We start from the raw sequence: 22974 nt of genomic DNA on the forward strand, positions 1-22974 counted from the left end.
TGGTGTCAGCCAGACTCCAAACGACTGGATTACTGGTTACTGTGGGAACCGTTTGTTTTTGTTTTCAATTTTAGGCGACTGCCGTCTGTGGTCAAAGTCCTTTTGGGTTGTTCTTAGTTTCTTTCTTTTTCTCTCTCACATTTTATCCATTGCTGATGCCACTGTCGAACCTTAACCCACATAAAACGGTGAACAGATTGGAAAAGTGTAAATCGTCACGAAACACTTCTCAGTTGTGTCCATGACTGATTTTACATGCTTAGTTTTCCTTTACTCTGTGGTCTCTGCTACTCTGTGTTTTCACTGAGGACTCTCCCTTGTGCTCACTATAACACTTCATTTGGTTTTTAAGAGCTTAAAACTGAACATGCTACAAACAATGGTAGTTTAAAGTGGTTTAGCTGGTCTCCCAGCGTGATTAAGCTAATGTTTAGCTGTATGATTGGCCTTAAACTTGTAGCTATGTTTCAGAATATGATAACTTGTTTATATCCAATCTAAGATGGTTATTAGTTAGTCCAAGTATTAACTAGTTCCATCTGATTAGCTAATTCAACATGGTAAACAAGCAAATGTTTCAAAAACCACCCTGACCGCCTTAAACCAGAATGAACAGCTGTTATCTGGATTCTTGCTAATCTCAGATTGTCTACCATGTTCAAAAACACAGCTACTATCTTAAAATGGATTTTCAGATGTTGCAAAAAACCTGTATATGTTGGTTAGGTATGTTTTGAAGCATGGTTTGAGCAGGTCATGAGCTGGTTTAAGATGGTCATATGCTAGTCCTTAGCTAGTCCTGAGCAGGAGTTTTTTAGGACCATTTTAGGACCAGCACATGACCAGTTTAAACATGCTAAAGACCATCTTAAAACAGCAGCCATGCTTCAAAACAGGGAAGTGACTGAAAATGGTGAAAAAACTTTTAAGTAGACCAGTGAAAACTGGATAATTGTGGCCATTGCTGCTTTGTTTGAACAGGATTTGTTTAAAAACATTGGTTTGAGCCACCTCAGATAGCACACATACAGTACAGTATGTCTGCGAGATGTCTTCATCTGGAAAGCATCTGCTGTGTACAAACATCTGATAGACATCTCAACGATATCATTTTAGATCACAAACATCTTAAGACATCATCTAAATCTGATAGGAAACGTTCTATAGATGTCTTGCAGATGTAAATGCAGATATCAAAAAGACGTCTCCGTGATGTACCTGTGCTATCAGTAGATTCTCCACTTAGGCCAAAACCTATAGAACTATCTATCTAGTATTTCATTGATGGGCTTAGTGCTGTCTAAATAGGTTTCGATACATAGCATACAAATACTACATAATACACTAATATTTGCAGTATTTATAGTGGCTGACATGAAAACCTGTAATAGATACTGTAACTGCATATAGGATATCCAGTGCTTGTATTAATTAATAATAATAATTCATTATATTTATATAGCGCTTTTCTAGGCACTCAAAGCGCTTTACATAGTCAGGGGGTATCTCCTCATCCACCACCAGTGTGCAGCATCCATCTGGATGATGCGACGGCAGCCATATTGCGCCAGAACGCCCACCACACACCAGCTTATTGGTGGAGAGGAGACAGAGTGATGAAGCCAATCAGCAGATATGGGGATTGTTAGGAGGCCATGATGGTCAGAGGCCAATGGGCGAATTTAGCCAGGATGCCGAGGTCACACCTCTACTCTTTTCGAAAGACATCCTGGGATTTTTAATGACCACAGAGAGTCAGGACCTCGGTTTGACGTCTCATCCGAAGGACGGTGCTTGTTGACAGTACAGTGTCCCCATCACTACACTGGGGCGCTAGGACCCACACAGACCACAGGGTGAGCACCCCCTGCTGGCCTCACTAGCACCTCTTCCTGCAGCAACCTAGTTTTCACAGGAGGTCTCCCATCCAGGTACTGACCAGGCTCAGCCCTGCTTAGCTTCAGTGGGAAACCGGTCTTGGGCTCCAGGGTGATATGGCTGCCGGCAACTTATGGCAACTTATTACAACTTATTATTGAACCACTCCATTCTAAACAGCTGCTTTAATATACAGAAAGCGCTGTAAGCTCTGTGCAACTCCAAGCTGAATAGATATATTACAGCTGTCCTACATAAGCATGTGCCCTTCCTAACTTCATAGACCACAGACAATAAATAGGATGGAAAACTAGCAACCAGAAGGCCTTACACCCAATTATTACACACATGAGAAGGCACACAGCTGAATTCATGCTGACGTAAATCAGGATAGCATAGTTTACTCCAATGCTATACTCAAGAGTTGTGTATTCTATAGAAAAGGACTTGTTGAAATATTAATATTATCCGTTTAGGCTGTCAAAAGGCAATAACTTGTGGAAAAGCTGTTCTAAAGAAAGAAAAAAACTCTAATGCTCAGTTCATGAAGAACAGATATTGCTAGCTTATTAGGCACTGAGTTTCATAACCTTGTGAGCAAACAAATGAGCTAATCCAATATAACAGATGAATTTAATTGGAGCTTTACTCCTCACAGGGGTATGTGTGTGTGGTTTCTAGGGGGAAATAAGCAGCGTTTAGTCAAAGGGGAACTCCAGACTCTATGGTCTTGAGCTGGGTAATTATTTTTCTCTGACTTTTTTCTGGTTTGGATTCGTTTAGCTGCTAATTATTGTGAGAAATGTGGGGGACTGCAGTGACAGGCCCACCGCACTGCAATGTAAGACCCATGTTCTCGCTAACACATCTGTTTAAAGAGCCTGATGTTCTTCTGTAGTTTATTTGAAACAGTTTGTCAGTGTCATAATCAAAGTAATTCATTAGGTGGCTTGTTTGTTGTGGTCTTTCTTTTGTGTAAGAAATCTTTTCAGGAAGAACAGGACTTGATTTTATGGGTATTTGATTGGATTGTGTAGAGATGAAACGTGGTAGGTTATGCTTATATTAGAGACAATTTGAATTAACAATTGCTTATATTTGTGCTAAAGCACACTGAAGTATTGATAGAAAGTTCCAGTCTTGAACTGTGTCTAGAATCTTATGAAGACTTTAGAGTGTGTTTTTTCACTTGGTCCAGTACACAACCAGTACAAAACTCTAGCAACACTAAATTTAGTTAGTTTAATTAGTTTGGTTAGTTTAGTTAATTCAGTACTGACTTCACCAAGACAAGGACATTGTTGTTGATCTTCCATCTCTTCTAAGGAGTTTCTTGAGTCTGGACTTTACTTGGTTCAGAACACAATCACCCAAGCCAAGTACAACCCAACTGCCTGCAGCCAGTACCATCTCGACCACTGGACCTGTGTCACAGCATAGAGGATTGGTGTCCAGTGTGGCCACTAATACATGCATAAAACAGTATGCAGTACAATACAAAAAATGCATTTCATAGAAAGGTCTGGCTATAAATTAATGAAGTAATTTCCTATGGGCAGTATGTGTCTGTTTCATAGTGACTTCCAGTGGGGTGAGGTGAATACCATTGGGCCATAAAAGCTATGAAATCTTGCTTAGGTGTACAGGCTGCCATTGTAACTAGTGTTTTGGTCTGTCGTTCACAGACGTCCCAGCACCCAGTATGATTGTTGAGTGAGAGGTCTGTTTGATTATTTGTTAAATATAAAAAAATAATAATATATCTGATTTGTCCATCCATTACACTACACTACACTACAAAGGCCAGGCTCAAACAAAAGGTGAACTAACAGACACAACAGGAACAGGGAAAATGCTTCAACAAAAGTCCAACACCGACACAGGGAATATATAACAAAATCTAATTAATTCAGTTAATGTAGTTCATTCAATGCTGACTGTAACAAAATTTTGAACATTTAAGACACTCAGCTATTCAATTGATATTTGAGGCCACTGATAGACTTGTAAGTGAAAGTGAAGTGAAAATCGTGACATTTGCCAAGTATGGTAACTGTTACGGCCTAAGCCTTCTGAGTGTTGTATCTGTATGTTGTGTGTATTTGTTTGTGATCTGATTAGTCTTTTATCTTCTGAGTGTTAGGCTCCGCCCCTGCACACCTGTGTCCTGTTGCTCTGATGGCTCATCTAGAGTATATAAGAGAAGTGTGAACCAGAATGAGATCATGCAGCGGTGAATTCCGTGCACATCATGATGTCCAGCCAGCCTTTGAAGAAAGCTGTGTTCTATGTGATGTTTTTTTGGTTTGATCTATTTGTCAGTGTCTGTTAATTAAATTCTTTGACTTTGGTATAGTTTAATTGTTATTGTTACATGTGGAGAGTTGAGATGAATGAGAGATGTGAGATTGAGTAATCATTTATTAGTCCTATAATAAATGGTTAAATTGCTGTTGGCCTCACAATTCATTCATGTTGTGGACCCCTTTCTCAATGAGCATCTTATAACAGGGGTTCGTAACAGTAACCCATACTCGGAATTGGTGCTCTGCATTTAACCCATCCAAGTGCACACACACAGCAGTGAGTAGAGAACACACACACTGTAAACACACACCCATTAATGTCTCATCAAAAATCCAATACGCTCAGAGAGAAATAAGACTAGCAGCCATTTCAACAGTGCTGCTATAGAAAATTTCCCTAAAATCTATCTTTGTAATGATCAGGGTCTTACGGTTGGCTATATGTTTATTGAAACACATCGAGCAGATTATTTCCTCTTTAATTATGTGCATATGGAGCACATTTGGCTCACAGAAGAAAGAATGAGCCAGTAAAAATGACAGTATCCACAGACAGCTCATTCTTCTTTTAGATAAGCCACATAATCCACTCCTCTTATGTAATGAATACTCACATATTTCATCTCTACTGTAACTGCCGCCCAAATGCATTTACTCCTGACAGCTAAAAAGCACAAACCAGCAAACAAGTCTGTCTCACATCGGTTCCTAACAAAAAGTGCTTCCACCTTGCAAAGTGAGATGTGTGTTCGAATGCTGTTTGAATGCAGTATGAGGTGTCTGGGGTCATGGTTTATTCACTTAGGATAGCTGTGGTGAAAACAGTGGGGCAGTTCTCAAACAAGCACTCATTTATTGATGCGCGTGCACACAGCTGCATTATTCTGCCCTCCTGCTGTGCTTTATCTGGCCTCCACTGTTAATGCTTTGATCCGTCTGTCTGACTGTCTGTCTGCCCGTCTGTTTCAAGGTCACTGGTGCTGGAAATCTAGCAATTGCAAAAAAAAATTTGTGTATCACATTAAGTCTATATTTGCATTTTGCACCAGAAAGTTGCCACCTAGCAACACCCTTGCACCCACAACCAGCAACATTTTAGATATGATACATAAAGTTTTTAAGTGCCTTTTGGACATTTTAATTGTGGGCTTTAAAATTGGGTTCACTTGACTTGGACCAGAAAGTAACCACCTAGCAACCACATGGCAACATTCTATATATGATACATATCATATTAAGTTTTATGGGAATTTACTCAGAAAGTAACCACCCTCTCAACCACATAGCAACATTCTGTCAACCATCATTGCATTGAGTTGAGTTGAGTTGTTTTTCATTGAATACTGTTTAGTGGGTAAGCATGTTGTGTGGCATGCCTTGGTTGCACTGACTTGGTCTTTGTTGAAGGATGCCCTCCATTCACCTCCTTTAAAATCTCTAATGAAAGGATGCAGGGTCAATACCTACATTTGCAGCAAAGTTGTGTCTTCAGGCTTCCCCGCAGGCTTCATAATGAATCATTTATGTGGGTGAAAAGGCTGTCTGAACATCCGATCAATCCTTGGTCCTGTTTCTAATAGATGAGCGTTGAGCATTCCCTACATTTTTAGTACTCCAGAACTCAGAATTGGGAGATCATTATGATCAGTCCAAAGAGTGCTTGATTTATGTACTGGTAACTAATCTCTTGATCTGTTTCCACCGCAGTTATACAGGTCATGTGGTGGGGAATGGACTGCAAGCCCAGAGGCACAACCCAGAGATAAAAGTCAGAAGTGTGGATCCAATCCTTATCAACGTTAAGGAAAAGCTAGAGCACTTCAACCAGGTAGGTCAAAAAAAAAACCATCAGAACAATCATCCTTCGACATTTAGAACCAAACATAGGTTTTTAACCCTTACCCTCTAAGCTTAAGCTCAAACCTTAAACCTAAACCTTAAGTTTGCTGAGATATTGGTGACAGCTGTGAGGAATTTGGATGAGATTATTTTGGACATCAGGATCGTTTTAATCAGGACGTTTGAACACAAATCAGTTGAATTGACATTCCTTGATTGTCCAAAATGTTCAGGTTAGGTTAAAGATGGTGGGAGCTTGTAATACACCATACAAATGTACAAGTTTGAACAATTTCCACCTGATTTCCTTTGAAGCGAGAAAAAAAAATCAGTTGGTACAAGTCAGTTTAGTCAGTCAATTTTATTGGGACAAATCGATAGAACTAAAAACTTTAGTTTTAACTAAAGTTAAAATCGTGCATGTACATCCATCTTTAGTGATAAGCTTTACAATGAATCTTAAGGAAGATCTTACAATCTGACAGGGTGTGAGTTCTGCACAACAATTTCTTACAATGTTTCTACAACAACTTTCTACCAAGGAACCAATCAGTGCACAGCAAGCGCTTGTTTGTATTTTCGTGCTAATTTTGCTTGTCAGTGAGGCTGTCAAAACACAAATGATAAGTCAATGCTTTCAGTCATGACTTTAGTTTGAACTATAAGTCCTAAAGTCAAAGACCATTAATACTCTGTTTTATCTTTAACCAAAGTTCATATCGTACAATCTGACAAATGGCAATCAGAAAGAAAAAGTACAGCTATGGCTTGCGTGTTAATTTTTATAAAACTATTCATGAATGTGTGCTTTCTGAGCCAAAAAGAAGACATTAAGAACCACCTGAAGTGCTAGTTTCAAGCTTGCCCACCAAACAAAAATATTCCAACTAAATGCCAGTGCACAAGTCAAGAGTGGTGAGATGGTGTCATTAGTCCAAGATTTGCTCTGTGATCACACTGCAGCAAGATCAAACCCAGCATCCTCAGCGGGAGTGTTGAAGACCTCTTTGGCATGACGACAAAGTCTGTCGCTACTGCAGCTGCGTTTGGGAGGGGATGGAGGGCAGCTCAGTTGGCCCTCTTTGCTCTATTAAAACCAGACGTTTTGGTTCCACATTATGTCCAAACCCGACTCAGCCCTGGCCACATTGCTTTTCTGTGAGAAATTTCATCACTAGACATCAAGAAAGCTGGGAAAGTACATTAGATTTTTGTCAGGGGATGAGGAGTAGGTCACTTTGAACTTCTTGTGAACTATTCCCGTTATTTCCTTAGGTCTCCAGCCCCTGGTGAGGTCTATTTTGCTTGACCTGTGGTAGTTTTTAGTGGCTGATTGGTATCTAATTAACCTATCCTGTGTAAAACCTGATAGATAAAATACGTCATTGGTGTACAACTAATGGCAATGCATATAACCTTGAGATGCTTGCAGATGGAATCAGTTATTGATTAGATCTTGAAAAGTGATGAATGAATAGAAGCTTGGGCACGTTTTTGTGGATAGGTTGGAAAATTTACTTAAAACATAGTATTCTTGCTGTATAGCAGGAAAAGTATTATGCTAGCATGTTATTATAAATTTAGCCATATTCTACGCAAGTTCGCCTGCTTGATTTTATGCTAGTTGATAATGCAATGCCAGTACATTTTATGTATTTCCGCAAAGGGTGCTATAGCAAGTAGCTATTAGTATAAACTGTTTTTTCTTTTGTTTTTCAGCTTAACTATTGTCATGCTAGAAAATCTTGCTAAGTCAGTTAGATAAAATGCTAATATTTTTATCTAGGTTAAAGTGCCCCTATTATGCCATTTTTACGGTTCCTAATATTGTTTTGGTAGTCTCCTACAACAGGATCACATGCATGCAAGGTCAAAAAAGACTTTTCGTTTTCTCAAAATATGCATTTAATATCACATAATTTTCCAGCTATTCTCAAATGATTCATTCAAAGCAGTTCAAAGACTCAGTCTCGCTAAACCCCTCCTTTCCGTGAGCCTGCTCTGCTCTGGTTGGTCAGATTGCCTAGTCTGTTGTGATTGGTCTACGGCATACAACGCATGTCAGAAACGATATGCCTATTTCAATAGTTCTGTATTTTGAACGCCCTATAGAAAATATAAACATTGCAGTGTTCTGCATGTTGTTGCCATTACGGATCCTTTTCAGAAGTCTTTTATATGCAGCTCATATAAAGTGTCCTGAAAAACTAGGACATGTGTTGGACACTGAATAGCACAGAAAGTGTGACAGGACGTCATGACAACCTGGCATCTTAAGTGTCACTTTATGTCTTCAGAGGTGTGTGAGATCTCCTGACCAGCACTGATCTGATGACCAGCACATTTCAAGTAAAAACCACAGCCTTCAGTCCGTCTCTGATCAAGGCTCATTGAGAAATTCATATTGCAACGCCGTATCCCAAGAGTGAGTCATCTAGCACTATAGGAAAGATTTATGCGTCTCATGGTTGAATTTGCATCAAAGGTCATCTTTTTTTCTGAATCTTCTGTGCATCCTTAGCTTTGAGCAGACAGTGTGATGTACTCTTTTACATGAAGCCAAGTAATTTATGAAGCCTCACTGCAAAAATGGCGAATGAAGAAAACCCCAGGCTGGACTTGCACAGCTCTATAAGCAGAGATGTGTCAGGCACGGATGCTAATAATGAGTATGAATGCCTTCATAACCCGCTATCTAATGCAAACATACATCAACACACAAACACTAACACAACATATAACACATGCAAGTGGATTTGTGCATCAAATTTCAATGCAATCTGAAGACATCCAAGTCCGTGTTGCTCATTAATTGTTATAGATAATTCACCAAAAGATTTTTGAAGGCATATTTTTTTCAAATAGCAACAAATGTCAAGTGCCAAAATAGTCCAAAAAACACTACAAAAGCACCATAAAAGTAGTCGACATGACTTGTGTGCTATATTTTGAAACTTCTGAAGTCATGGGATAAAATTTGCAAGGATATTCATTTAAATCTTCCCCTCCATGTAGCTGATAATTAAAGTTCTACATTGTGCATATTTGACCTAGACTGTGGCATTTGCTTGCAAAACAAAATCAGTGGCATTTTTTAGTCTATGATATCAAGTATTAAACAACGCATAAAAGGTCCAATTTATTATGATATTAAATTAATGTGAAACGTGAGTATCTGTAAATAACGACTACAATTCCGGAAAAGAATTCTGTAAAATCTAAAGAGGGTTTCTACTTTTGCATTCTAAATAAAAATAAATTGCAAACAAATTTGGAACGATACAATAGTGATTTTTTTTTTAATCTATTTAAATTTCTTTACAATAGTGTTTGAATGTTTGATATACAGTATGTCTGTTTTTTCTGACTAGACCTAAACAAAAATGTTATTTAAACTTTTCATTAATTTCAGTTAGTTGCCAAGGCAACATTTCTTATTTTCATTACTAAAATGACTAAAATTGAAATAAAAATAATTAAATCTAAATAATCAAAGACAAGACAGAAATAAAAATGACAAAAGCACATAACAAAATTACTCAAATTAAAAAATGTAATTACACTGAAAATATAAAAATAAAAGCTGTAAATAAATAGTATGTCAATTCTGATTTTAATTTTCTCTTTTAGAGGCAGCAGCTGTAATTCCTTTGCAGTTCTGTCCAGATGTTATTGCTCTGTTGCCCTGCCAAACGTGCTTCTGTATCGCTTTCGCTTGACCATTAGAGGTGTATCTCAGTCCAGTTGATGAGCCTGATGTCAAGGAGACACGGTTTGGCAACAAAGACCCCCAATGCATCCTATCGATCCGTTTACATGAATGGGGTCTTAAACCTGCCCCAGATATTAGGGAATTTGTGTCCCAAATGACTCAGAAAATCCTGCTGCAGAAAAGCAAGCTTTTTGGAGACGTAATGAAGACTGACCATGGAGAGCTCTGAATATTAATATACCTGTTGTTTCAGACGCTGTGTTTGATCAATCGCTTAAAGATTTTAGTATGTGCCCTATTTTGCACTGCAGTTGATTGCATAAGAAGTGGATGCCCTCTGGAGAGAAATGAAATTTTATATGAAATCATGATGGGAATTGTAACTTTTTTCAGAGATAATATTCTCACTCCATAGAATCCTAAAACAGGTTTTTGTTTTAGCCAATCAGAAATGCTTTTTGCCTGTCATTTATCATTTTAGTTTGCTGACAGGTCTTTTAGAGGCAGGGTTTAGTAGAGGATGTGGAGAAAATGCCCGCTTTTGACAATCCAGTCCAAAAGCCAATCCAAAATGACTTTTTCTTTAATTGTTTATGTTCTCTTATCATAAACAAAACTATTAAAAATTAATGTGCAGCTAAATTGAATAATGAACCAGGTAAGGCAAAAAAGAAAGCACTAATAATTATGTTGCTATTGTATCTTAATGAAAGGGGGTGTATGCACTGGAAGAGGACAGTCTGTTCTGTCTGTTGTTGGCATGGTGTTTGCCTGATGCATGGCATATTTAATTATACGGTAGTTAATTAACAGTCCCCTGGGGGGCGTTTTCCACAGTCACTGTGGAATTTAATTGCATTGTGTTCCTCCCGTCTGGGAGGAATGGAATGCCATTGCAAGGAAATTTAATTCAGAGTGTGCTTGAATATAGTCAATGTAATCTGGCAATATTTGTCATTCTGACATTCTGACATTGACATTTTCCTATATACTATTTTTTTTTTAAATTATTAGTATTATTATTCAACAAATTATTAATTATTTGAATAATATTACATTTGAAGAATTATTAAAATATTTTTTGTTTAAAACTTTTTATTGTTAATGTTTGTGTGTGTGTGTGTGTGTGTGTGTGTGTGTGTGTGTGTGTGTGTGTGTGTGTGTGTGTGTCTATATATATATATATATATATATATATATTAGTGGTGGGCATAGATTAGTTTTTTAATCTAGAATAATCTCACTGTAATCTAGATTAATCTAGATTAAAATGGCTAATTTGAATTCTGCCAAAGGCATTCAGCATATGTGGGCTACCCAAATAAAATATTGGACAAACAGTAAGTCTTTGAGAAGGGCTAGTAAGTCTTTGAGAAAAGCTAGGTGGTGCATTAGACCAGGGGCTCATCTCCTGTTTCCAAAATGCATCACAAACTGCTTGAGAAAGTGGTAAACTAATTCCACATTGCACAAGGTGCAAACAACCTTATGCCTGTTTCACACATACTCCGTCTGCACTGCGTATGCATTGCATATTTTTTACGCACCCATGTTAACGGATTCCAGTTGTGTTCCAGGAGCGTGGCGTCTGCAGCAGTGCAGCGATCGTTTATGTACCGAGTAGCGGACTGCAAACGTGTCCTGTGTGAAAGCACATCGAGTCCATGCTGCACCACAGTCTTGTCGAGGTTTCCATTGGGAAGCTTCTTTTAAAAAAAAAAAATCCCTGAAGCAAACCCAGCGGCTTCAGCTGCATCCATGTTAGCACGTCTTCTTCTTCTTCTTTGATTTTAATGGCGGGTTGCATGTTAGCACGTCACGTTTGATGTGGTAATTTCACAGTAGGCATACACACAGGTTTAAAGACTCGTTCTTGCCCCCTACAGATTCGGCTAGGTATACATCCGCGCTAAGATATCAAGGTGAAAGTCATCATAGCTCGCCTAGTATAGACCCAGCTCCCAACCCAACTTTGAGAATATTTTTTTATCGCCGGATAAGAGTCTCCCGTTAACGCAGCACGTTAACGGCGATAACGGCCCACCACTAATATATACAACCCGAATTCCGGAAAAGTTTTTTAAATTTTAATAAAATGAAAACTAAAGGAATTTCAAATCACATGAGCCAATATTTTATTCACAATAGAACATAGATAACATAGCAAATGTTGAAACTGAGAAATTTTACACTTTTATCCACTTAATTAGCTCATTTAAAATTTAATGCCTGCTACAGGTCTCAAAAAAGTTGGCACGGGGGCAACAAATGGCTAAAAAAGCAGGCAGTTTTGAAAAGATTCAGCTGGGAGAACATCTAGTGATTAATTAAGTTAATTGATATCAGGTCTGTAACATGATTAGCTATAAAAGCTTTGTCTTAGAGAAGCAGAGTCTCTCAGAAGTAAAGATGGGCAGAGGCTCTCCAATCTGTGAAAGACTGCGTAAAAAAATTGTGGAAAACTTTAAAAACAATGTTCCTCAACGTCAAATTGCAAAGGCTTTGCAAATCTCATCATCTACAGTGCATAACATCATCAAAAGATTCAGAGAAACTGGAGAATTCTCTGTGGGTAAGGGACAAGGCCAGAGACCTTTATTGGATGCCCGTGGTCTTCGGGCTCTCAGACGACACTGCATCACTCATCGGCATGATTGTGTCAATGACATTACTAAATGGGCCCAGGAATACTTTCAGAAACCACTGTCGGTAAACACAATCGGCCGTGCCATCAGCAGATGCCAACTAAAGATCTATCATGCAAAAAGGAAGCCATATGTGAACATGGTCCAGAAGCGCCGTCGTGTCCTGTGGGCCAAGGCTCATTTAAAATGGACTATTTCAAAGTGGAATAGTGTTTTATGGTCAGACGAGTCCAAATTTGACATTCTTGTTGGAAATCACGGACGCCGTGTCCTCCGGGCTAAAGAGGAGGGAGACCTTCCAGCATGTTATCAGCGTTCAGTTCAAAAGCCAGCATCTCTGATGGTATGGGGGTGCATAAGTGCATACGGTATGGGCAGCTTGCATGTTTTGGAAGGCTCTGTGAATGCTGAAAGGTATATAAAGGTTTTAGAGCAACATATGCTTCCCTCCAAACAACGTCTATTTCAGGGAAGGCCTTGTTTATTTCAGCAGGACAATGCAAAACCACATACTGCAGCTATAACAACAGCATGGCTTCGTCGTAGAAGAGTCCGGGTGCTAACCTGGCCTGCCTGCAGTCCAGATCTTTCACCTTTAGAGAACATTTGGTGCATCATTAAACGAAAAATACGTCAAAGACGACCACAAACTCTTCAGCAGCTGGAAATCTATATAAGGCAAGAATGGGACCAAATTCCAACAGCAAAACTCCAGCAACTCATAGCCTCAATGCCCAGACGTCTTCAAACTGTTTTGAAAAGAAAAGGAGATGCTACAACATGGTAAACATGCCCCGTCCCAACTATTTTGAGACCTGTAGCAGAAATCAAAATTGAAATGAGCTCATTTTGTGCATAAAATTGTAAACTTTCTCAGTTTAAACATTTGCTATGTTATCTATGTTCTATTGTGAATAAAATATTGGCTCATGTGATTTGAAAGTCTTTTAGTTTTCATTTTATTAAAATTTAAAAAACGTCCCAACTTTTCCGGAATTCGGGTTGTACATATACACACACACCAACTTACACTTTATGTGAGGAGGAACTTCCCCCGGAGGAAAATATATTTGTAAATAGCACAAATAATAGAATCAATGTTTGGGAAACACTGTGTTGTGTGTCTGTGTGTGTGTGTATATATATATAAATAGAAAGCGAGACAGAATATGAGATCAGAAACCATGAGGGAGCCAGAAACTAACTTAGTTAAAGGGTTAGTTCACCCAGATAGTAAAATTATGTAATTAATAACTTACCCTTATGTTGTTTCAAACCCGTAAGACCTCCGTTTATCTTTGGAACACAGTTTAAGATATTTTAGATTTAGTCCGAGAGCTCTCAGTCCCTCCATTGAAGCTGTGTGTACGGTATACTGTCCATTTCCAGAAAGGTAAGAAAAACATCATCAAAGTAGTCCATGTGACATCAGAGGGTCGGTTAGAATTTTATGAAGCATCGAAAATACATTTTGGTCCAAAAATAGCAAAAACGACGACTTTATTCAGCATTGTCTTCTCTTCCGTGTCTGTTGTGAGAGAGTTCAAAACAAAGCAGTCTGGATATCCGGTTCGCGAACGAATCATTCAGTTCACCAAATCGAACTGAATCGTTTTAAACGGTTCGCATCTCTAATACGCATTAATCCACAAATGACTTAAGCTGTTAACTTTTTAATGTGGCTTACACTCCCTCTGAGTTCAAACAAACCAATATCCCGGAGCAATGCATGCACTCAAACAGTACACTGACTGAACTGCTGTGAAGAGAGAACTGAAGATGAACACCGAGCCGAGCCAGATAAGAAGAATCGAGGAGCTGATGATACTGCGCATGTGTGATTCAGCGTGAAGCAGACTGACACACAGAGCGTCTGAACCGAACTGATTCTTTTGGTGATTGATTCTGAACTGATTCTGTGCTAGTGTTATGAGCGCGGGTAAACCGAAGGCTTGAGTCATGGGCAATCATCGCAAATGACGCCATTACGTAGAGCGCAAAAGAACCGGTGAAACGTTTTCTTCAACCGGTTTATTGAATCGAACTGTCCGAAAGAACTACTGGTGATCCGAAAACCGATGCAACTGGTTCTTGACTCGTGAATGAGTCAGTCTTTTGTTCGTTATCAGTATACCGTACACACAGTTTCAATGGAGGGACTGAGAGCTCTCGGATTAAATCTAAAATATCTTAAACTGTGTTCCAAAGATAAACGGAGATCTTACGGGTTTGGAACAACATGAGGGTAAGTTATTAATTACATAATTTTGCTATCTGGGTGAACTAACCCTTTAAGATGTTATGAATTACGCACTTTTGCAATTCCCTGAGCTGTTTTTCTAAACAGTTTTTAAATGCCCCACAACTGCACGTGTTTAATATTCTCTCGCTGTGAGAGTGGAATGTGCACTTGAGTGGATCCATGTTTAGTGTGCTGGAATGCTGTTGTTATGAGCCTTGACGTCTTGCCTGGAAGCCTTTGTAGGAACACAAGGGGCTATTTGGACGTGATGGGTGATCTCCGCTCACTTCAGAGGGAGTCATTTCAGTACAATTCCACTATTACAGCTTGAGAATTTGAGAACCGCTGTAGCTGTTATGCTGGCGCAACTCCAGCATTATCAGATCATTGCTAGGAAAAAAGGGAATAGTATAGTGTTAGTGCTTTATATTAACTTCCGATTTGTATTTAGAAACATTTCAAATAAACTAGTAATTAACAGCTATTATAAGATATATATATATGTGTGTGTGTGTGTGTGTGTTTGTGAAAGTGTGTATTTTATTTTTTAATTTAATGGTTTCATTAAATGTACTGTAAACATTTATATTTGAAATATTTAATATAATTTTTTATATACATTTTTTTCTAATTTACTAATTATTAAGTTATTAATTAAATTGTATTGTTATTCGGGGTATCATATAATTAAACTTTTGATGGAATCTCATAAGAATCTGTCTACTGTCGTGTGATTTATGTTTCGTTCCAGGAGATGTGGGGAGACGTGGGTTTGGGAACAGATGGTGGTGAGGATGTGGAGACCAGCAGCGGTGATGCAGCAGAAGGCAGCGGTGAGTGCGATGATGAAGACGGCTGTCAAGGATCGGGCCATGGTGAAGACAAGACTGGTGAGTTCATTCGTCCACTACATCTCAGCTCAAAGACAACTGTCTCTCTGCGTTTACCTGATCTACAGTTCCCAGGAGAGACATCAGCCTCATGATGCTTAGAAACCCAGAGCCATTTACTGTCTCGTGTTTGTTTTAGGAGGTCGGTCTCTTCTTGTTATTAACACTGCCGATCACAACACGGCCATTCAGACTGGTTTTGTCGCATTCAAATGATCTGCTCCAGATCTTGTGTGTCCAGATATCCAGTTCTTTGTTTAAATCAGTAAATGTAACTTGCAGTAATTTTAATAATAATCCCTAAAGGGCAGTATGAATTAATTTGCCAAAAAGTATAAATCAAAGCAAATTTGAATGAGGTTTATAACAATAACAAACAAGCAAAAAAACTAAAACATATAAACTATTTTCCAGTGTGGTATGAAAAAGGAATTTGTTTTTACTTGTTGTAAGCATAAATCAAAACAAATTTGAATGAAGTTTATGGTAAAAACAATGGAAAAAGCGACCAATTTCCAAATGCGTTAAGAAAAATATTTTTTTTCTTGTTTTAAATTATTTTAAAGCAAAATTGAATGTAGTTTATCTTAAAAACAAACAAGCAAACAAAAACAATTTCCCAGTGTGTGGTAAGAAAAATAAACCTGTTTTTCGTTGTTTTAAGCATTAATCAAGCTAAATTTAATAAGATTTATGTTAGAAAGAAAGAAAGAAAGAAAGAAAGAAAGAAAGAAAGAAAGAAAGAAAGAAAGAAAGAGAAAAATTTCCAATGTGGTACGAAAAATAAACTTTTTAAGCATAAATTCATGCATAATTGAATAAGAGTTATGTTAAAAAGAAACAATCAAACAAAAAACTTCTCAGTGTGGGAACAAAAATGAAAATTTTAAGCATAAATCAAAGCAAAATTGAATGAGATTTATGAGAAAGAAAGATCAAACAAACATCAGTTTCCCAGTTTAATAAGAAAAAAGAACTTGGTTTTTCATCTTTTAAACATAAAACTAAACAAAACTGAATCAAGTTTATATAAAAAAAGGTTGCCAAGTAAAAAAAACCTTCAAAATTCAAAATACATTCTGTGAAAACCAGTCTTGTCTTACAAAAGTTTGCTTCTACACAAAATAAACCAATGAGGTTGTTTTCAGTTTACTATATTATTTATAATTTAACATTATATTTTATCAATTATAAAAATTATAAAAATTGACAGAGCCAGATATGTCTAGTTTGGTATTATTTGTAGATCTGCTGCACTAGCATGCTGGATGCACTCATGGGTTTGGACAAAATAGTGGATTTCACCTATTTTGGCTAAGGCTGTGTGCTGTACTTTTGTTTTATTATTCTGTATAATTATTCCCAGTCCTTGATTAAATGTATTTCTCCAACTATGGACACTCTTTGCCTTTTTTATTTATTTATTCATTTATTTATTTAGTTATTTTACCATATTTATTAATGTATGTGTTATTTATACATATTTATATTATTTATTTATTAAATTTCTTAAATTTATTTTTGTGATTTTTTTTTTTAATTTATCAAGTGATTTATTTGTATTTTAAAAGTGTATATTTATTTTATGACACAGTTTTAGTAAATGTTTTATGTTCAAAGTTTTAAAAAAAGAGTTCCATAGTTCAAGATTGTAAATCTGGGTCTGGTAAAGAGTAAATCCATAAAGTCAAACTTTAAATGCATTTGCAAAATAATAAACCAACATTTTTTGTAAATAAAAATGAAGACTTGAAAAAAAAAACACCAAACAAAGAATAAATGACTCTGATCTGACCCCAGCTCCCTTAAACATCTTTTCATTTCACATTTGACTATTGTCCTTCCCCTGTCACCCATGCTGACTTTTTTTTTTTACAAGAGCTGCTGAAGAGGAATTACAGATGTTAACAATTCAAGAAAAGTTATCGTTACACTATTTGACACTTTTACCTCTTCAGGTAGCCTAGTGATTTTTTGAATCTGTTTTTCTTTTCCCAACACCAATTGCCCACTAAAATAAATTCCTGGCCATGCCGTTTTAAATCCCTCAATTGCCAAAGTTGATGAAAAACTGAATTGCTGAATGACAGTGCGTCTCATCCGGGGTCACGGAGGTATAGTTTCCCCTACAGCAACCACAGAGCTGGTCACAATCAATCAATTATTCATTTGGCAGGAAACGGTTCATTAACAGAGACCAGAGCGTTATGATACCCACCGCTCCGTCTCCCTCGTCTTTCTCCTCATGCTTGATGTCTCTGTCCAGTGATGTGGAGATAAGCACACAGACACAAGACGTGCAGTTCGCATTGTTTGTTTTCATCAAGCAAACCTCGACTCAGTTGACCGTGACTGCGACACACACAAATAAGCATTGCTGCAGTTTCAGCTCGGCCTCGGATGGATGAAGACCAAAGCCGATGTCTGTTCTCGGATGTGCTTCTGAGCATGGCACGGGAATGTTCTTTTTGGGGGATTTTTGCATGCATGCGCCTCCTTCGAGATCCATTAAATCCCTCATTGATCGTTTCCTGCAGAACCCCAGAGAGTCAGATCTGAGGCGTTTGCAGTCGCTGTCTGTGCCAATAATCTTAATAGAGTTTGTTGAGGATGGAAACTGTTGTGTTTAGACTCGAAGCCTGTTTTCTTGAACTGTTTCCCTGGTTGCACTCCAAATTATTGTGTTTGGGGTCAAGGTGGGCTTTATCTTTCAATCCATGATGTTTAAAATTTGAAGCAAATCTCAGTTTTGTTCATACTTGGGGCTAAGGATAATGGAAATGGGACATGTTGCATGTCAGAACCATGTGGATCGCTTATGCATAATGGCCTTTTATATATATATATATATATATATATATAAACATCAAGAATTATGATTAAATAAGATACGAATATGAGAATTAGGTGGTATATTTTTTGTAACTGGCCACATAAATGTGTTTTGAAAAAAAAAATTATTCACCTGTTTGGTGATCATGTGATGTCAGAAATGTAGTTTTTAAAAAACTACAAATGTTTGATGTAGACTCATTTATATGAGGTCATTGAGGCTGCTTGCATAATGATCATAAACGAGAGAGAGAAAGATCTTAAACCATTTAAAACATTAGTTACTATTTATAAGCATTATATATCTTATATATATCTTTAAAAATATATATGTTTTATTTTCATATATAATATTTAGAAAAATTGCCAACGATGTTTAAAATGGTTTTAGATGGAGTATAGCGTATCACACCATAGGACACACACACCGGACCAGTTTATCTGTTTTCTTGTTGATTTATTTCACTTTTGTCCCAGTTTTGTCCTTCCCCGTCCGTCAGTAGACCTCTGACTCTGCAGTGATGTGCTGTTTGAAATGTAACTCTATCCGGTTGTTTATGGAACCAGAGTCTGATAAGCACTTGCTGAGGCTGTAGGCAGCCAAATAAAATGATATCTTGTCAAACAGGTGTGTGTGTGTGTGTGTGTGTGTGTGTGTGTGTTTACTGTTTGTGTCCCCTAATCTGCAATGTGTGAGCTTACAAAGTATAATATAGAAAACAAAGCCAGTAAAACTTATTCGATGATGCTACTTTGAAACTGTAACTCTATCTATCTATCTATCTATCTATCTATCTATCTATCTATCTATCTATCTATCTATCTATCTATCTATCTATCTATCTATCTGTCTATCTGTCTGTCTGTCTGTCTTACTGTCTGTCTGTCTGTCTGTCTATCTACTGTATCTGTCCATCTACTGTATCTGTCTATCTTTCTGTTTGTCTGTCTGTCTGCCGATCAGGGTTTGCGCGATATATCGAAATGATCAAAATATCGCAAATGTTCACTAAATATCACGATATGTGTATCGTAACGGCATGCTTTATGTGAATTATTTCAATAATAGGCTTTTTTTTTGTTAAGTCAATGCATATAGTAGAGAATAGACTAGGCACTCGACTGTTACTTACGTGACTTGCTTGAGGCTAAAAAGAGTTGCAAGAAAACAACTCCTTGCGGTCTCATGCTTGTGTGCACAAGCAGCCTCTCTCTCGGACAGCGTCTGATCCGTTCAGTCTTCCTGTGCACCTGATTACTCTCAAACAGTCAAATACACACACAGTTATGTCAAAATGTTAGTTATGTCTTAAGTAGGTCTGCACAATTAAACAAAACTGAATCGAAATCATGATTAAATAGTCCGGTTTAGTGCGATTATGAAATCTTGAAAGCTGTTATGCACAGCTTGTCAGTGTGGCATTGTGATCCATTTTACAATACTTATTTTGTAATATTTTATTTTATTTTTTACATAATTACAAAAATGTATGCAATTTTTTTATGTAATAATGATTTTATATGTTTAATATATATTTTTATATTTTGTAAGTATAAATTATTTCTCTTTTTTTTTTTTAGATTATTTTTGGTCTTGTGCATTAATTAGGACAATTGAAACAGTGACAGGAAGTGATAGGAGAGGAGAGAGAGGAACAGAATCGGGAAAGGGGCGAAAAATGAAGGTCTGGGATTGTGCTGGCCACCAGACCGTCCTCCAGTGTGATTAATTAAGTGACATCTACACCCTCGCTATTGAATGGCTGTTGTTGAGAGTGAGCGAAGGCTCATTACTTAATCTGCCAACTCAGGAGCCCAGTGAAGCAGATCACTCCAGCGTAATATATCAGTCAATGCTGTTAATGTGCACGGATGAATTACAAAAGCAGCGGTTTGGCTTGGTAATGCACTCAAGCGGGTATGTGTTGGTTCTGTCGTGGGAACCGTGTTTTGGGTAATGAAGGACTCATTACTGATTCAAGAAGGACTGCGAGAGATACCTTTACACCCCCAACCTCAAGCCTCTAGTGAAGGTCAAACAATACCAGAGTGTGTGTACGTTTATGCAAATTATCATCCTTTTTAGCACGACAGTGTGCGATTCAACTCATTTTAATTCTATAATATGAGTTTTTAAAATGTGAGTGGTATTTAATTGTATCTATTGGTAATCACTCACCCCAGACACAACCTATTAGCACGTCTCCCCTCAGGCAGACACTATAGATCTCTGTGCAGAACATCTAGACATAAAAACAGAGACTTTTTTCCCTCATTCCATCTCCAGCTTAAACAGCTAACACATGAATCATTACCTGTGTTCTGTAATTCATTTACTTAAATCATTCTACATCTTAAATTATTGCCTTTCTCAAGTATTATGTAAATACATGTACATATCTCATAAAGGTTAAAATCTGTACATAAATCAATCTACTGTTCCAGATTCATACAAATTATTTCTTGCGAAGTCTTGCTAAATGTATTTGTATTTTTTGTTCTCATGTCAGATGTGTATGTAAGCATGTACCAGGAGCACCTTAAAAAAAAAAATCCTTGTGTGTTTGCGCACACCTGGCGAATAAAGCTAATTCTGATTCCGCTAAAGCTAATTCTGATTGGGTTGTGATAAGTCAATGGTAAAAAAAAATGTCAGAGTCGAAATAAAAGGGATTCATGATGTCAGGTGACAAGGAAAGTCATTTTGGAGGTTTATTTATGTATTTATTCTTATTAAACATTGAACACTGGTACACAGAATGCTCTCAAGCAGTACATATGACAAAATCTATTTATATTATTTAATATTTGAGTAATCATTTTATATTATTTTTGTAATATTTTACTTATTTCTATTATATTATATTATATTATATTATATTATATTATATTATATTATATTATATTATATTATATTATATTATATTATATTATATTATAGAGAAATTCATGATGCCATAGAAGAGGATGTTTTTTATGTATAGTACATAACATGGATTTTACAACTTTATTATTCATTTTTCTATATTTGTTTCATGTCATATTAGCAGATGGAGCATTTTGGTCAAATATAACAAACACTTTTTTTTTAGATGTAAAATAATTTAAACCAATAAATTTTACATGTAAGGAAAATGTATGGAAATGTATTATAATTTAAAATTGATTAGAAAGATCAAAAGATTTTTGGGTATTGCAATAATTTATAATTTTTGTCTCTTGAAAACTGTGTAAATGTAAACATCCACAATACAATACAATATAAATATAGTACAAATAATGCAATACTAATACAATCAGGTCCAGGATGAATTGCAAGTGAAAAAGTTTATTTAAAAATCATGACCGTTGTTTGTTTGTCACACACTGGCAGTTGCACTCATGTTACTGCACTGGCATTCATGCGTGTCTGGGTACGTAATTATCAGATTAGTTTCCCAGAACCAGACATTGGAGCAGGCAAGCTCTGACAGCTTGGTAAACTCTGATTAAGGTGACCTGATCTCATGTGAATGTGCTGTCGCTTGTTTGTCAGCACCTGCTTCTTTCTCCTTTATACAGTAAATATCTGTTTTCATATATTACAATCACAAGCAGCATTTTCTGGACTAGATGTCAGCACAACTAATGCTAACATAATTCCAGATCAATTGCTTTTCTTCACCCTTCCCCCAGCAACACAGGTAGGGCAGAGGGGATGAAGATTAGATTGACTCCCAAAGGTAAAACCAGTTTCCACCTCCAGCTGCAGGAGATATTGCAGGTGTTGTGTCAGATAGAGTAGGTTTACTTACCTTTAGCCCCTCTTAATAAAAACATTGTTCCTTTGACAAGGTGTTGGCCATGTCAGTGTTCGCAGGGTATTCGATCAGGCTTGTGTTTTTATTTGTTATATTAAGTTGTGCTACAGTATACTTAGTTTCCCAACTTACAGTTTATGGCAAGAAACTAAACAAGTGCATTAGCTACTAGGGATGCACAATCATGATTTTTCATGGCTGATTCCGATACGGATTTCCTTTTTTAAACAACAAACAAGAAAGAAGGAAAGTGTGCATAAACAAGATGTTTATTTAATAGCCCAAACTGGCTTTTGGCTATTGAAAACAATAACCGTAACCATGTGAAATTAAGGCAGTATCTGCACAGTAAGTAGCCTACATTCAATACAAACTTAGATGATACAGACATCAGCATTTAGCTTTTGTATTTGATTTGGGTTGAAACTACATAGAACTGGCCTTAAATGAAAAGATTAACTGTAATCATGTGAAATTAAAGGCAATAACTGCATAGTTCTGCAATCCAAACAACACAGTCAACACACATTCATAATAAGAGGTTTCTTAATCGGCATTCAGTATTTTAGTTTTTACATTTGGTTTAAAAAAAAAAGGTCTTTACCAATGAGACTAAATAAAAGTATGCTATATAAATAAATTATTCCAAAATGTTAAAATCAAATAATGTTGGTACAAAAATGCAAAGTGTTTCATTCATCCAATTAAAAAAAAATTAGGGCAATGATTCACATATTTTTTTTACTTGAGCCAGTGAAAAATTAATAACTTTTGTCTCAAGTTAAAAAATATATATGTCCCAAATTTGTTTTAATTGGATTAATTAAACA

At 36.9% G+C, this 22974-nt stretch overlaps 1 protein-coding gene across 1 annotated transcript in view; it reads left to right on the forward strand.

Moving 5' to 3' along the window:
• LOC132131755 (glypican-5-like) overlaps positions 1-22974 on the forward strand; it is a 42084-nt gene that overhangs the window by 11088 nt on the left and 8022 nt on the right. Inside the window, exons 7-8 of the mRNA XM_059543849.1 lie at positions 5892-6012; positions 15374-15572. Coding sequence (XP_059399832.1) covers positions 5892-6012; positions 15374-15572 — 320 coding nt within the window. The remainder of the gene's footprint in view (positions 1-5891; positions 6013-15373; positions 15573-22974) is intronic.

This window comes from Carassius carassius, chromosome 48 (assembly GCF_963082965.1).
Source record: "Carassius carassius chromosome 48, fCarCar2.1, whole genome shotgun sequence".
NCBI lineage: Eukaryota > Metazoa > Chordata > Actinopteri > Cypriniformes > Cyprinidae > Carassius > Carassius carassius.